We start from the raw sequence: 14,990 nt of genomic DNA on the forward strand, positions 1-14,990 counted from the left end.
TTTGGAAAAACAGTGGATGAGTCACTTCAGGCCATCAAGACCGACACGGAGATGGCTCGGGCCTTGGGAGTGTTGCAGAGACGACGGCCGCACTTTCGGAACGACGGAAGCAGACAGGGTGCCTCCAAGGGATCTGGCGGCGGCTCCTCGACGTACTGCCAGGCAGCCCGCTCTTCGTCGCAGGAGGCCTACAGAGGACGCGGCAAGTCAGGAGGATCTTGTCGTCTTTGCCAATGTGGCAAGGCCGCTTCCAAGCAGGACTGAACCGGCCGTAGTGTCAGGCCCTCACCTGAGCACCCCGGTGGGTGGCCGGCTGGCGAAGTTCGTCAGCGTGTGGGAGTCCATTTCTACCGACCGTTGGGTGCTGGATGCCCTGGCCCACAGCCACACTCTCGAATTTCTATAGAAATGCCCCCGCATTCCTCCTGTGGCCAGGAAGATAAATCACGTCACTCAACTACTGTAAGAAGTAAGGGTGATGCTCAGGAAAGGTGCCATGGAGCTCGTCCCGAAGATGCTCCGGGGCTCCGGAGTATACTCAAGGTACTTCCTCGTCAGAAAGAAGACAGGCGGTTGGCGCCCCTTCCTGGACCTGCGGCGGTTAAACAATACATCAAGGCGCAAAGGTTCTGGATGGTGCTGTGAGAGCTGGAGGAGGACGACTTCCTGTCATCGCTGGACTTGGAGGATGCTTACTTCCGCATCCCCATTCTAAAAGGGCACCGAAAGTTCCTCAGATTCATAGTCCAGGGGCGGCACTACCAATTCAAGGCCCTGCCATTTGGGCTGAAGTCGGCACCCAGGGTGTTTACCAAGTGCCTCGCACCAGTGGTGGCGCGGCTGCTCTTACGGGGGATCCACGTCTACCCCTACCTGGACGATTGGCTCATATGATATGATATGATATGGCATTTGTAACGCGCCTATACACAAGTGTTTCAAGTGCAAGGACAAGAGAACTCGCCGTCGAACACACAGCAGATACTGTCCAGCTTCTCACGGACCTGGGATTCTCCATCAAGTACTCGAAATCCCATCTGGTCCGGTTGCAGGTCGCCCTGTTTCTGGGAGCCAGGCTCGATACAATGGCGCGATTGGCCTCGCTGTCGGAGGAAAGGACGAAGGCCATCTTGGGCAAGGTGCAGCACCTGCTGGTCACAGACGTGGCCAGGGTTAGATCCATCAAATCCCTTCTCGGAATGATGTCCTCATGCATCTACCTGGTGCGCCTGTGCAGGCTAAGGATGCGTCCTCTACAAGAGTTCCTCGACGCCCGTTGGATACAAGTGACGAGCAGCTTCGAAGACAGGATCCCACTCAACGAGGCTTTCCGCCAAACGATCCGATTGTGGGGCACCCACGCACATCTCGCGGCGGGCAAGGACTTTCAGGCTCCGGTACATCAGGAGACGGTGATGATGGACGCCTCCCTGGAGGGGTGGGGAGCGCACATCGGAGATCTGCACGGGAGAGGCCTTTGGCTCCCGGAGGAGAGGTCACTCCACATCAACATCCTGGAGCTCCAAGCCGTGTTCTAGACCCTCAGGTCGTTCCTCCCGTCCCTCAAGGGCAAGGTGGTGAGGGTCTTCACCGACAACACCACCACGATGTTCTACATCCAAAAGCAGGGAGGTACCAGATCTCCAGCCCTGTCCAAGGAGGCCCAGGATCTGTGGCACTGGGCCGTCGCCGAGGGGATGTTTCTAGTGCCCTTCCATCTAGCAGGAATAAAGAACGTCATCGCCGACTCACTCAGCAGGGAGCTGTGCTCATGCTGCGAGTGGGAGCTACGTCAGTATCAAGTGGACCGACTTTTCCAACGATGGGGCAAACCCCAGATCGACCTGTTTGCGACGGCGACAAACTCCGAGTGCCAGAGGTTTGCCAGCAGGTTTCCCCAGCCGAGGAGCATGGGCGATGCTTTCTCGTTCCCCTGGGACGGCCTGTTCCTGTATGCGTTCCCGCCTTTGCTGCTCCGACTCGTCAACCAACTCAAGAGGTCCCGGTGCAGGATGATCCTCGTCGCACCGGCGTGGCCGAGACAGACCTGTTTCCCAGACCTTCTGGACTTGTCAGCGTCCCCCCCCCCGTCAGACTGTCGACGGACGCAGATCTTCTCTCCAGAGGAGGAGGCTCCATCCTCCATCACGACCCGGAGTCGCTGAACTTGCAGGCCTGGCTCCTGCAGCACTACAGTTTGGAGGGTACGATATCCCCGCGGACTGCAGGAAGGTGCTTGCAAAGGCCAGGGCGTCCTCAACTCTAAAGTGCTACTGACAAAAGTGGAAGAGGTTCGCTGTCTGGTGCCGTGCACAGAAGATTAACCCTCTGCATATTGCAGCACCTCAAGTGCTGCCGTACCTGCTGTCGCTGGCCAAGGCGGGGCTAGCTCACGCTTCAATCAAGATCCACCTTACAGTGATTTCCTGTTACACCAGAACTACTGGACGGTCATCCCTGTGGTCTCATCGCCTGGTGAAGGAATTTATGAAGGGACTGTTCCGATCATTCCCGTCGGTGAAGGCTCCGGCCCTGGCTCATGGAGCCACCATTTGAGCCTCTGCATTCGGCACCGTTGAAATTTCTGTCGTGGAAAACAGCGTTCCTTGTGGCCATCACCTCTGCACGACGAGTGGGAGAGATCCAGGCCCGATCCTGCAAGCCTCCATACTTTTCTTTCCACGAGACGAGGGTGGTGCTGAGGACGCACCCCTCCGTCATGCCCAACGAGCCATTGGTGTTGCCAGTTTTCTTCCCGTCGCCTTCGTCGCCGTCCAAGAGGACTTTGCACTTGCTGGATGTAGCTAGAGCGCTGAAGTTCTACGTGGACCGCACAAAGAGTTTTCGGAAGACATCACAGCTTTTTGTGAACTTTGGACGTGTGAATCAAGGGAAGGCGCTCTCGAAGGCTTTCATTTCTAGATGGCTCTCCGGCTGCATCATGCACTGTCACCGGTTGGCAAACCGACCGTTGCCTGGCCTTTCGAAAGCCCATTCTACCAGAGCCATCGCTGCTACTACGGCGTTCTTGTCTGGTGTGCCCCTGCTGGACATCTGCAGGGCTGCTACGTGGAGGTCGACGCACACCTTCACGAAGTTCAACTGTGTCGACCGGGATTCCAGGGAGGAGTCCAGAGTCGGCCAAGCAGTGCTGCGCAACCTGTTCGCCTGAAGGTGGGCCTGGTGAGGAGGTAAGAGTTGCTTAATGTTGAGTTTATGTAATGCTTAATGTTGAGCCTTGCCACCTCCCGTGGTTGTGCATGTGTATACTGCTATGTATTCTATATTCATGAGCATGTGAATCCATGCCAGACCCCATGCTGGAGAAGGAACAAGTTACTTACCTGTAACTGTTGTTCTCCAGCATGGGTCTGGCATGGATTCACATGTGAACCCTCCCTCCTACCCCTGTGCGGCTCTTCACTTGGCCATACTGCCACTTTACGTGCTACCAAATCTGAGGATGGCTGCCAGGGGCGGGGGCTTAGGGAGAGGGCGGTCATTGGCTGAGGGGCAGTATGACCCAGATACCAGTGATTGTTTACTACTAAGAAAGACAGATCAGAAACTAAACTGATACTGATTTTTTTCTTTACCGAGGATTCCCAGCCTGATGACAGGGAATATGAGCATGTGAGTCCATGCCAGACCCATGCTGGAGAACAACAGTTACAGGTAAGTAACTTGTTCCTTAAGCATAATGCCAGAGGTCTGCGCCTCATCTTCTCTGCTGCCACCATGTGTCTGTTTTCTTGAGCCCAATGTTTAGTGGCTGGGTATACAGACTAGACAAAGCTTCTACTTGTTCACCTATTGCTGTAAGTGGTTAGACAGCCAAGAAGAAGCTCTCAAGCATTGAATAAGTGGAAGACTCACATAGAGGTATATATAATATACTTTATATCTTTTCAAGGTAAATAACATCTGGTTATACAGTTTATATATTATAAGGTTGTCAAAGAAGGAAGCTGACAAAAAGGTGGCATGGTGGTGGTTATAGACTTTCATTTATAAAAGAAAGACTCTCAATATGCCTCAAACTATTACTAAAGGATCCGTTGGAATGGCAGTCAAATTCAAAGTCCACCATCCTGTGTCACAACCTACTTCTATCCCTCACACCAACTAAAGGCAAATATAATCCAACAGAAAGTTCCTGCCCCAGGAAAATGACACCCATCTCCTGGTATTCGGGTGGTATTGAAAAGACTGTTCTCTAGCGAAAAGATTACCAGGGGAATGACTCCCTTCCCCTGGTATGCGGTTCCACACAGTCTTTGCACACTCCACGTTCTGGACCAAGAGAATGACTCCCTTCTGGTACTGATCTTTATAGTTCACAGTAAGACCAGGGGGAATTACTCCCTTCCCCCGACATCTTTGTAATGTCCACCTTCTCCTGGTATTTGAAAATACATTTTCCCGACTTTCCACTTGCTATATGTTTCACGACTCTCTTGGTACTAGCAAAGTCCCAAACTCTTCTCTGCTGGTCAACTTCCTTATCTTTGCCACTCCACCGAGGAAGTTCTCATCGGGTTCTCAAATTCGTTGTATTGGGTTCCCAAACCCTTCTCTGGTGGTCAGTGGGCTTATTGCCGCCACTGCGACTAGGACGTTCTTCTCGGATGACTTCTTCACTTTAGCTAGGGTCCCAGACCCGTCCCTGCTCGTCGGTGGGCTTATTACTGCCACTGCACTGAGGAAGTACTCCTCCAATGCTTGGGTCACTGTTGCTGTGTCCAGTAGTTATTTTGTGACTACTCGGACGAAGCAGATCCCCCCCCTGATGCACTCTAAACAGTTCAACAATTGCCCAATAGCCCGATGGCTGCCACTGGGGTGAGGAACCTACATTGTGTCCCTCGGTCCGCCTCCACCGCCTCCCTTTACCGTCTCTCAGGATGGGGCATGTCACTGGTCCTTCCTAGGATCGGGTTTCTTGTTGGCAGCTTCCACTGCTCTTGTCCACTTCGGCAGCCCCAGTGCACCTTTGTGGTCCTCTGCTTCTTAGTCTTGGCTCTGTTCTGGGGCCCGACAGTCCACATTGTTGCGATCACACCACTGCTTCTTCCCTTCAGACTCGAAGTTTGGTGTGCTCCTCTCAGACCAACCGTGAACTCTTGCAGCCAGCCGCCAGCCTCCCCTGTACATCCTTTCTTCCAGCCCTCACTTGGAGTTTCAACCTCTCGGACTCCTGACTTCCATGCAATCAGACTTCCCTTGGTCTTTTCTCTCTTTAATTGTTATCTCGGGTACTCTGCCCTGGTGCAGTATCAACACCTGCAGATAATGTCCTTTGGCATCGCTCATGCCTCTGGTCAGCCATATCCTGCCAGTACTTAAGAGTTGGTTACTCTTCATGGTTCCTCTGTTCTTCCTAGTCTCTATATGTTCTGTTCTGGCACTGTTCCATCTGTTAGAAAAATACATGGGCTTACTCTCAATGATTTGGCTCAGCATGAAGGGATGGGGGAGCTAGGGAATGTTGCAGAGTGACCTGGCTAAACGTCCTGAACTGCAGGTGATTGTCCTTGTCCCCAAAGGGAGAGTCCCTCCCTATGAGGTCCTTCCGCATTAAACCACCCCCAATCGGGCTATTGAATTGCGGCCAAACCTTCCTACCCTCATGGAAAAAAGCTCCCCCTTGGGGTGAAGTCACGGCACCTTGCACATCGTCACAATATACCGTTTGACCACAGTGTAAAACTTTTGTTACACTCTGGATTGAGTTAACCAAGATATTCCACAGGAGCGTGCCAATCTACCTTTATCGTTCACACTGTAGGTCGGGGTTCGCTGGCTTAGATGGTAGCTGACTCTGTTGTAGTCAGATTCATAGTGTCTGGTTGATGACGGTACTGATACCCCCTGACATACTGATGGAATGTGTGGGCTGTTGCATAGCCACAAAGAGGCGTGACCATGCCCTTAAACCTGAAGTGCAAGCAGGCACACAAGAGGGCCATGCCCGACATGTGGTTTGGGAGTCAGATGTATGATAGAAGGAGAAATGTTTTGAGCATGGCAGTGTGTCAAGGAGGAAACGCATCAAGACAGCAAACAGCGAAGTGGAGCAGGGACACGGGGTGGTTAGAGGAGGTGGAAGGAAAGACTGCAGGCAGAGAATGATGAGCTGGGGCATGACACTAGGTCACAGGTTTAACAGTTAACAGCAGAAGAAACCACTGAGTGGTTTTAGGAAGGACAAATCAGGGTGTTTGGAGGGGAAAGAAGAGTAAACAAGATGTGGCGAGAGGCAGAGCATGAAAGATGGTGATAAAGAGACGGATAAGAGGAGAAGACCAAGAGAGGAAAATTAGCAGAGAAAGGATGTCTACTAGCAGGACATTGGAGGTGACAGAAAATAGGAGAGGTGAGAAGTGTGCTGGAATAGTAAGCTTATCGGAATGATATGGTAGGAGTGAACGGTTAATAGTAGAGAAAGTGAGACGGGTGAATGAAAGAGTAGAGAGACTAGAAGGGAAGTACCCAGTGGCTCGACCCAGCCCCTCTAGCAATGTACAAGTCTGTTTGCAGGGTAAGGCATGTACAAGAAAGCTGAGCCCTGAATACGTTACGGACACCCAGGGAGTTCATTGCTTTCTGAGCTCTATGACTATCGATAATAGAGAAAAAATCTGGCAACCATTGAAGATGGGCTACTTCATACGCAGCTTTGGACTTTGTCTTGCAGGTAGGATTCAATGGCCATGTTTAATGATGGTGCTTACAACCTTGCAAGCCAACAGTTGGTTACCATGGTTCCCTTAAATTTATAGTCTCAGAATGTCTTTAGAAAGCAAGGTAACACAACATTTGATATCCTGAACACATATATATGTTTATGTAACAGTATTTCAAATCAGAATGCAATTGCTTTTAAAGCGTCTATTCGTAGTCCTAATATTTCTGAATTAGGCATGCTTGATTAATCGCCTGCAGTACATGAAATATTTAACACTAGTTTGTTTTTATATGTGAACATCTGGTTTAGTAAACTGCTATATAGGGCAGTTCTGCTGAACGTTTGTGTGATCAGCTGGCCTTTGGTTCAGAACATAAGTGATGCTTGAAGCACAAGCAAATTGATAGCTTTTCCCAAATGTGCCTTCTGCAAGCACATAATGGTCCCAAGAGGTTTTTGCTTTGGGTAGGTAGCCTCTATACATTATACCTGGAATTTATATCACCAGTTGGTACCTATGCTATGGATATGCTTGCTTTTCTGCATGTACACTTGGCTCAAATCACCAAATTATTAATTACGTTCTAATGTTCATGTTTTCTTAGGAAGCTTTTAAAAAAAGAAACCAGTTTAGAGGCTCTACAGCAAGTATATTTTGAGCTGTTGAACAGTTCAACATAGGCCTGCATGCATTCAGGAGCTTTACCACATGCCCTGTAATAATACACTTTTCATTTCCCTACAGTGTATCACCCGGTTTGGCAGGTGCTGGTGGTTCCCCAGGACCAGCCGTACCTAGCCCAGTGCCTACTGAAAGTACACCTCCTCCTTCAGGCATTTCTGAACCTGGACATCAGCAGTTTGTTCAGCAGATGTTACAAGCGCTTGCTGGAGCAAATTCCCAGGTATAGTAAGCTAAAGTACTCTACACATGTAACTGATTTTACTTTATAGTTTGCGACTTAAATGATCATTACCAAAACTATAATTAGAATGGATTGTGTCCTCCAACGTATTCCACATCTTTGACATGTAATGTCCACAGCTGTGTACTTCGGAAACTTTTTCAGCAGAGGGCGTCCTGTGTCAATGACGTTGGGTCAATGTCCCTCGAAGGCCTCAGTCGAGTGCGACGTCGCCTGATGTTACAAATAGGATGCACAGCGCTCGTAGCCTCAGTTCCGTTTTTCCCCAAATGTGTTTGCTTCAGAGACTCGGCGCACCTTGTGTATTCCTCGTGAATATGTTGGCATCTTCGACCCCTCCAACTCTGCGGTCTGGCGTCAAGACTTGCCTGGACTGCAAGTCGAAATGTTGATTACTGACCCGAATCGCATTTGTTTGTGGTGCTTGGGTGAGAGTCACGACACCGACGACTGTTCCAAATGCCAGACACTGACTGCTAAGGCCTTGCTGGAGCGTAAGGGGAAGCTTCAGGTAAGTAGGGGTTCTATTCAATTTTTCAATCGCAGAGCACAGTTCCGTCCGCGCCTTCTAATGAAGCCGGCAAGGAACGGTCTCATACTGTGGCTCGCATGCCTTCAGGCTCGGGTCCTCGCCGCAACGCTCATCGGGAACCTTTGAGGTCCCGTTCGGACAAGGCTCAGGATAGTCACAAGAGACATGCTTCCAGCTCTCAGTAGTCGTCTCCAGCGAGACCGCAGAAGCCTGTTAAGGGCTCAAGGTCGGCGTCGACTCCGTCGGTGCTGTGTCAGTTGGATACCAACGTCGAAGCTGTGCCTTCGTTACAGCCCTCAGCGCCTTTATCGACGTTGAAGCCTTTGGCGCCCTCAACGCCTTGGGGGCTTTTTGCTCGAAATTTACCTTTGGAGATCACTGATACTGTGGATCCTCCCAGAAAGGCTATTTCTAAGTCTGTGAGATCGGTGGTGGACTCCAGACCCACTTCTGTCCCGAGGCAGGGCTTTTACCTCCCTCTGGATGACGCATGACGCATGAGGAGGAGGAAATGTCAGAATTTGATATGGACCCTGTTGAGCCTGATGTGGCTCCTGTCTTTGCTGGAGACAGTCAGTTGGAGGAGTTGAGGCAAACTCTTCATGATGCCAGTGGTTTGGACACTTCTCCGGAAGTCGAATTTGGCAGGTCTGTTGCTCATGCGGAGTCCTCCTACAGGAGGCTCATGGTTAGGGTCACGGAGTATCTGGGCTGGTCCAGTCCTCCTGAAGCTTTTGTACAAGATGATCTAATGGATATTTTAGATCAAGGTCCGTCCTCTGACCCGGTGTTACCTTTTCATTTGACATTACAGAAAAGGGTGGCGGCTACTCGGCAGTCACCGGAATCTCTTCCAGCTGCTAACAAATCGTTGAAAAAAAAATACTGCCCTTCCGGTAGCAACCCCATCTATCTATCTTCTCACCTCACTCCCGAGAGTTTGGTGGTTCAGGCGGCTATGGCCACCTCGAGGCAGGCGGAGTACCATGCCTCACTGCAGATAGGGACGACAAACGCTTCAACGGTTGGGCACGCAAGGTGTTTTCTGCGGGGAGAATGGCACTTAAATCAACCAACTCCACTTGTGCCATGGCAATATTTTTCACACACTCTCTGGAACTGTTTCTCTTGCAGCTAAGCATATTCCTGAGGGGGAAGAAAGGGATGGGTTCCTTGCTCTCTTGCAAGATGGCAAGGATGCCATGTGTGAATCCCTTCAGTCGGGTTTGGACACGGCCGACAGTGTTAGCCGGTCCCTGGCTGCGAACACCATTATACGTAGGTTTGCGTGGTTGCGGAAGTCGGTTTTGCTCCGAATGTGCAAGCCCGTCTTTTGAACATGCCCTTTGATGGCGCACATTTGTTTGGCGTCAAGGCTGACGAGAGCCTTGAGAGGTTGCAGACCTCAAGAGCTTCTGCAAAATCTTTAAGTGCAGCTGTGCGTCAACCTCTGCCTTTTCGTCCTAGAGGACAGCAGTGGAGGGTAGGCTTTTTGTTACTGCTCCTCCTTTTGGTAGGACGAGGGACTGCCAGTCAAAGGGGTCAGCGAAAAAGTACCTGTGGTGGTCCGGGAACTAGAGGTGCCAAAGCCGCTTAGGCAGCTGCCTCTTTGCCTTCAGGTGCTGCCGCAGCCGTTCCACAACAGTCATGAGGCCATGTCCCATGGATACCCGGTTGGGGGAAGACTGTCTCAGCATCTCGAAGAATGGCGAGCCATTACTTTGGATGCGTGGGTTCTGGATACAATTGCCCACGGCCTTCCCTTTTTAAAGTGGCCTCACGACAATCCACCAGGAAATCTCTCTTTGAAGCTTCTGGATCCGCTCCTTGTGCAGGAAATCTTGACCCTGCTAGAGAAAGGCGCTATAGAACTGGTGCCTGTAGCGGAGAGGATGGTATTCCCCTTATTTTTTTATCCCAAAGAAAAACGGGAGTTTGAGACCCATCCTGGACTTGCGTTGGTTGAACAAACTTCTCAGGAAGGACAGGTTCAAGATGGTTACTCTTTCTCAAGTCCTCCAGGCCCTTCAACTTCATGATTGGTTGGTGCCTCTAGTCCTACAGAATGCTTACTTTCATGTGCCGATTCATCCCAAGCACAGAAAGTACCTAAGGTTTGCGGCTGGCGATTCGCAATTTCAGTTTCGGGTCCTGCCATTCGGATTGACCTCCGCCCCAAGGGTCTTCACCAAGCTAACGGCGATGGTGGCAGCATACCTCAGGTGAGGGGGGGGGGGGGAGTCACGTCTACCCCCACCTGAACCATTGGCTGATTCGGCGCGCTCTCCCGAGCAAGCGGTGGATCACGTCGGTCTCACCTGCCGCTCCCTTCACAGGCTGGGCTTCTCTCTCAATTTCAAGAAGTCGCACATGACACCTCCCAACAGCTCCGGTTCATCGGGGCTGTGTTGGCCACATCCTTGGGGAAGTGCTCGCCTCCCAAAGAGAGGGCTCATCACATTGTGCAGATGGTGGACAAGTTTCAACATGCCCAGAGTCTCCCGGCTTTCAAATTTTTAAGGGTGCTCGGCCTCATGCATCCTTAATTTTTCTGGTGCCAGAGGCCAGGCTGAGGATGAGATCCCTGCAATGGGTCCTCAAGATGCAGTGGTTGCAGTTCTCAGGCAAGATGTCGGATCCCGTTCAAATTCCACTCTAGGTCTCGCAGGATCTTCTGTGGTGGGCCAACGAAGGGAACCTGATGAAGGGGGAGCAGTTTTGGCAACCACGGCCGGAGGTGTCTGTAGTGACAGATGCTTCCTTCACAGGATGGGGCGCTCATGCCAACGACTTGACCGCCACCGGGTGTTGGTCTCTGTCAGAGTCCAGACTCCACATCAACCTGTTAGAGCTGAGGGCCATCAGGCTTGCCCCGAAGGCTTTCCTGCCGTCTGTGCGGGGGAAGAGTGACCTGATCATGACGGACAACACAGTGGCCATGCATTACCTCATAAAAAAGAGGGGGTGTAGGGTCACTCCCGTTGTGCAGAGAGGAGATGCGGCTCTGGTTCGTGGCAATCCAGCAAGGTATTTCACTCTCGGCGGTTCATCTGGCCAGAGACAAAAAAGCAGCGGTGGACCCTCTGAGCAGGCAGAGCACGGTCTCACGAGTGTGAGATGGCTCAGGAAGTCCTTCTGGAGATCTTTGCCCTTTGGGGAACCCTACAAGTGGATCTCTTCACCACCAGTGCCAACCGGTAGTGCGAGAGACTCTGCTCAAGGGAATTTCCCTCGAGAGGAGCCTTAGGAGACGCATTCGTAGTGGAGGGGTCTTTCCCACTGCTGTACACGTTTCCTCCAGTCCCCGTCATTCCTCAAGTGTTACGGAGGTTCAGATCCCACATGATCTTCATTGCTGTGGATTGGTCCAGGAGAGTGTGGTACCTGGACCTTCTAGAAATGTCTTTCTACCCTCCACGCCGTCTTCCCTACTGAGAGGATCTGCTCGAGAGAAAGAGAGAGAAAGAGAGAGATTGGGAGAGATTGAGATTGGGAGAGATTGAGATTGGGAGAGATTGAGATTGGGAGAGATTGGGAGAGATTGGGAGAGATTGAGAGAGATTGAGAGAGTTTGAGAGAGATTGAGAGAGTTTGAGAGAGATTGAGAGAGATTGAGAGAGATTGAGAGAGTTTGAGAGAGTTGAGATTAAGATATTGAGAGAGAGATTGAGATTAAGATATTGAGAGAGTTTGAGAGAGATTGAGATTAAGATATTGAGAGATTGAGATTAAGATATTGAGAGATTGAGATTAAGATATTGAGAGATTGAGAGAGAGAGAGATTGAGATTAAGATTAAGATATTGAGAGAGAGATTGAGATTAAGATTAAGATATTGAGAGAGAGATTGAGATTAAGATATTGAGAGAGAGATTGAGAGAGAGATTGAGATATTGAGAGAGAGAGATTGAGATTGAGAGAGGCCATCCAGAGGTCATGACTCTCAACCTTCACGCTTGGTATCTGAAAGGTTGAGATATAAGGTTTGGGACCTCCCGGATGATGTGATGGAGATATTGCTTTCGGCCAGAAGGCCAGCAACCAAATCCATGTATCGTTGACGAAAGTTTTGCGACTGTTGCAGAGGACAAAATGTTAATCCTTTTCAGTGTTCCATTCCTATGGTTTTGTCTTTCTTTCTTTGGCCCACAGGGGCCTTCAAGTAGGTACCATTTAAAGGTTAGCTAGCGACGCTGTCTATATTTAAGCGCTCCTGAAGAATGCTCTTTTTAAGATTCCTTTGATTTCTCAATTTCTTAAAGGACTGACTATTGTGTTCCCACCATCCCCTTTCCAGGTGCCGGTTTGGGATTTGAATTTGGTTTTTGAAATTTCTAATGGGTGCTAGGTTTGAACCTTTGCTCTCTTGTCCTTTGAGATTATTGTCCTTCAAGACAGTGTTCTTGGTTGCGGTTACTTCCACTCGCAGAGTGAGTGAATTGCAGGCACTTTTCTCTAAGCCGCCCTTTACTGTGTTCCACAAGGACAGGGTTGTACTAAGGGTACGTCCTTCCGTTCTACCCAAGGTTGTATCTTAATTTCATTTGAGTCAGAAAGTGGTTCTTCCTTCTTTCTACCCGCCTCCTCATCCTGGCAAGGAAGAGGAGCGACTTCATAGTTTGGATCCTAGGAGAGCTCTGAGCTTTTGTATTTTTAGGATGTCCAGGGTCAGAGTGGACGATCAACTTTGTGAGATATGCTGGACACCGATTGGGCCAGGCTGTTACCAAACAGACCTTGTCTAGGTGGATTATCCTCACCATTACTGAATGTTACCGATTGGCGGGCAAGGACCCCTCCTGAAGGGATGTGCGCTCATTCCGCGAGGGGCGTAGCTACTTCCACTGCCCTATAACAGGGAGTTCTATTAGGAATATTTGTGATTCAGCCACATGGGCTTCTATCCACACTTTTGTTAAACATTATTCCCTGGATCTGATTGGGTACTCTAAATTCTTTTCTCTCCTCCATTTTCTGGTACTGCTTTGGGAGTCTGCCAAAGATGTGGAATACATTGGAGGACACAATCCATTCGAAGAAGTTACTTAACTGGTAACATTCTTTCGATTGGATGTTCCTCCAACGTATTCCACATCGCCCTCCCAGCCTTCCCTCTGAAGAATTTCCTATCTGATTGCAGCTTACGTTTCCGCAAGGCTATGTGCAGTCAAGCAGGCATTGGATTGGTGCCCCACGTCCTATTTGTAACATCCGGTGACGTCGCCCTCGACGGAGGCTTTTGAGGGACATCGACCCGACGTCATTGACGCAGGACGACCTCTGCTGAAAAAGTTTCAGAAGTACACAGCTGTGGACATTACATGTCAAAGATGTGGAATAGGTTGGAGGAACATCCAATCGAAAGAACGGTACCAGTTGGTAAGTAACTTGTTCTTTACAATATTGAGAGTAATGATGAATGAAAAACAAAACCTGCAATGAATGCCAATATATTGTATGCAACCCAGAAAATAGGAAAATAAAGATAGATTACAGATTCAAATTCAGACCCTCTTTTGCCGACTCTGGCACATTTTTTGGCCATAGGTGACTGATACATATATTTTATAGTAAAGTTCAGTAATTACATGGTATCCCAAGGCACGTTTTATTGATTTAAGGTCGGGTGCCATTTTCACCAGTAATGACCTACATAGGAAAGCGTACAGGAGACGGAGGCAGTCCTGGGATATGATGCCTTTACAGCATATTAGGGATGAGTATCCACAGCTTAGTAAGACAGGTAATAGGATACAGATAACTGGGACATTGACAATGTGACAAATGGAGCTAGTGTGCATAATGTAGACATAGTGCCACTATTTATCATATTGTACAAATTTGCATATTTACAGCTGAACATAGCAAGAGTATTGTGGCAGCTGAGGAAGGGTGGCCCTACAAAATCTGCACTGGCTCCCGATCGCAGCACAGATTAAATGTGAATCCCTCTGCATCATCCACAAGTCTTTCTGGGGCTGGGGCCCACTCTATATGCAACTCTCTCTGACCCAATACTTCCCCTCTAGACACCTGCGTTCCTCTGGCACCAACTCCTTGCATTTGAAGTGGTTTGCTAAACAGACGGTGGTCGATCGCTTTCCTCGGTGGGATCCCTTCTCTGGAACAGCCTCCCTGTTCATCTTGAGCAGGACCCCCTTAAGTTCTGGAAAAGCCTCAAGACCTTCCTCGTTACCTCTTCCGTCCCCCCCCCCCTGCTAATTGCACTGACTGGTGTGCAGGGCCCTTATACATCCCCGGGGCCCTGACCTCCCACATCTTATCCTCCTAGCTGCTGTCTGTCCCCTGCCCTTGCCACTGCTTACCCTCCACACTGGAGGTTGCACTTCAGTTTCTCCATAGCACTTCACCTGTTTCTCTCCATGAGCACCACAGCACCTATGCCATACCCCTCTCCCCTCCGCCCTTGCACGTTCTGAACACTCACTCACATGGCATAGTAGGTCTATCTTCCCCCTCCCCATTCTCTTCTTTTTGTTGTATTTAATTATTTAACAGTGTTGTAATTGCATTGTCTATCATCCCCTGCCCCCTCCCTGTTGCCCTGCGGGCGCTTAGAAACAGTATTTGCTTCCTGTATAAGCTCCTAACAAGTGAACAATAAATAAACAGAATGTGGACCTTAAATCTTGACTTGGACGAGTTCAAGAGATGTAGTTTTGGTAGCTGGATGGAGAGCATTTCAGTGGAGTGGGCACCCTTCCCCGGACTAGCCCAAACTGGTCCACCCTGTCCATCGCACTCATACTCCTTTCTGTTAGGCAGAATCCTGTGCAGTTCCCTTGGGGAACACTGCAAAAAGATTGACTACAGGAGTAAGCAGT

The 14,990-nt window shown here is 49.9% G+C and overlaps 1 protein-coding gene across 2 annotated transcripts in view; it reads left to right on the forward strand.

The window, feature by feature from the left end:
- UBQLN1 (ubiquilin 1) overlaps positions 1-14,990 on the forward strand; it is a 1,098,378-nt gene that overhangs the window by 988,299 nt on the left and 95,089 nt on the right. For both annotated transcript variants that reach the window (XM_069625875.1, XM_069625876.1), the window contains one exon: positions 7,434-7,593. In XM_069625875.1, the coding sequence (XP_069481976.1) occupies positions 7,434-7,593 (160 nt within the window). The remainder of the gene's footprint in view (positions 1-7,433; positions 7,594-14,990) is intronic.

This window comes from Ambystoma mexicanum, chromosome 6p, assembly GCF_040938575.1.
Source record: "Ambystoma mexicanum isolate Mex_15411 chromosome 6p, UKY_AmexF1_1, whole genome shotgun sequence".
Taxonomy (NCBI): Eukaryota; Metazoa; Chordata; class Amphibia; order Caudata; family Ambystomatidae; genus Ambystoma; species Ambystoma mexicanum.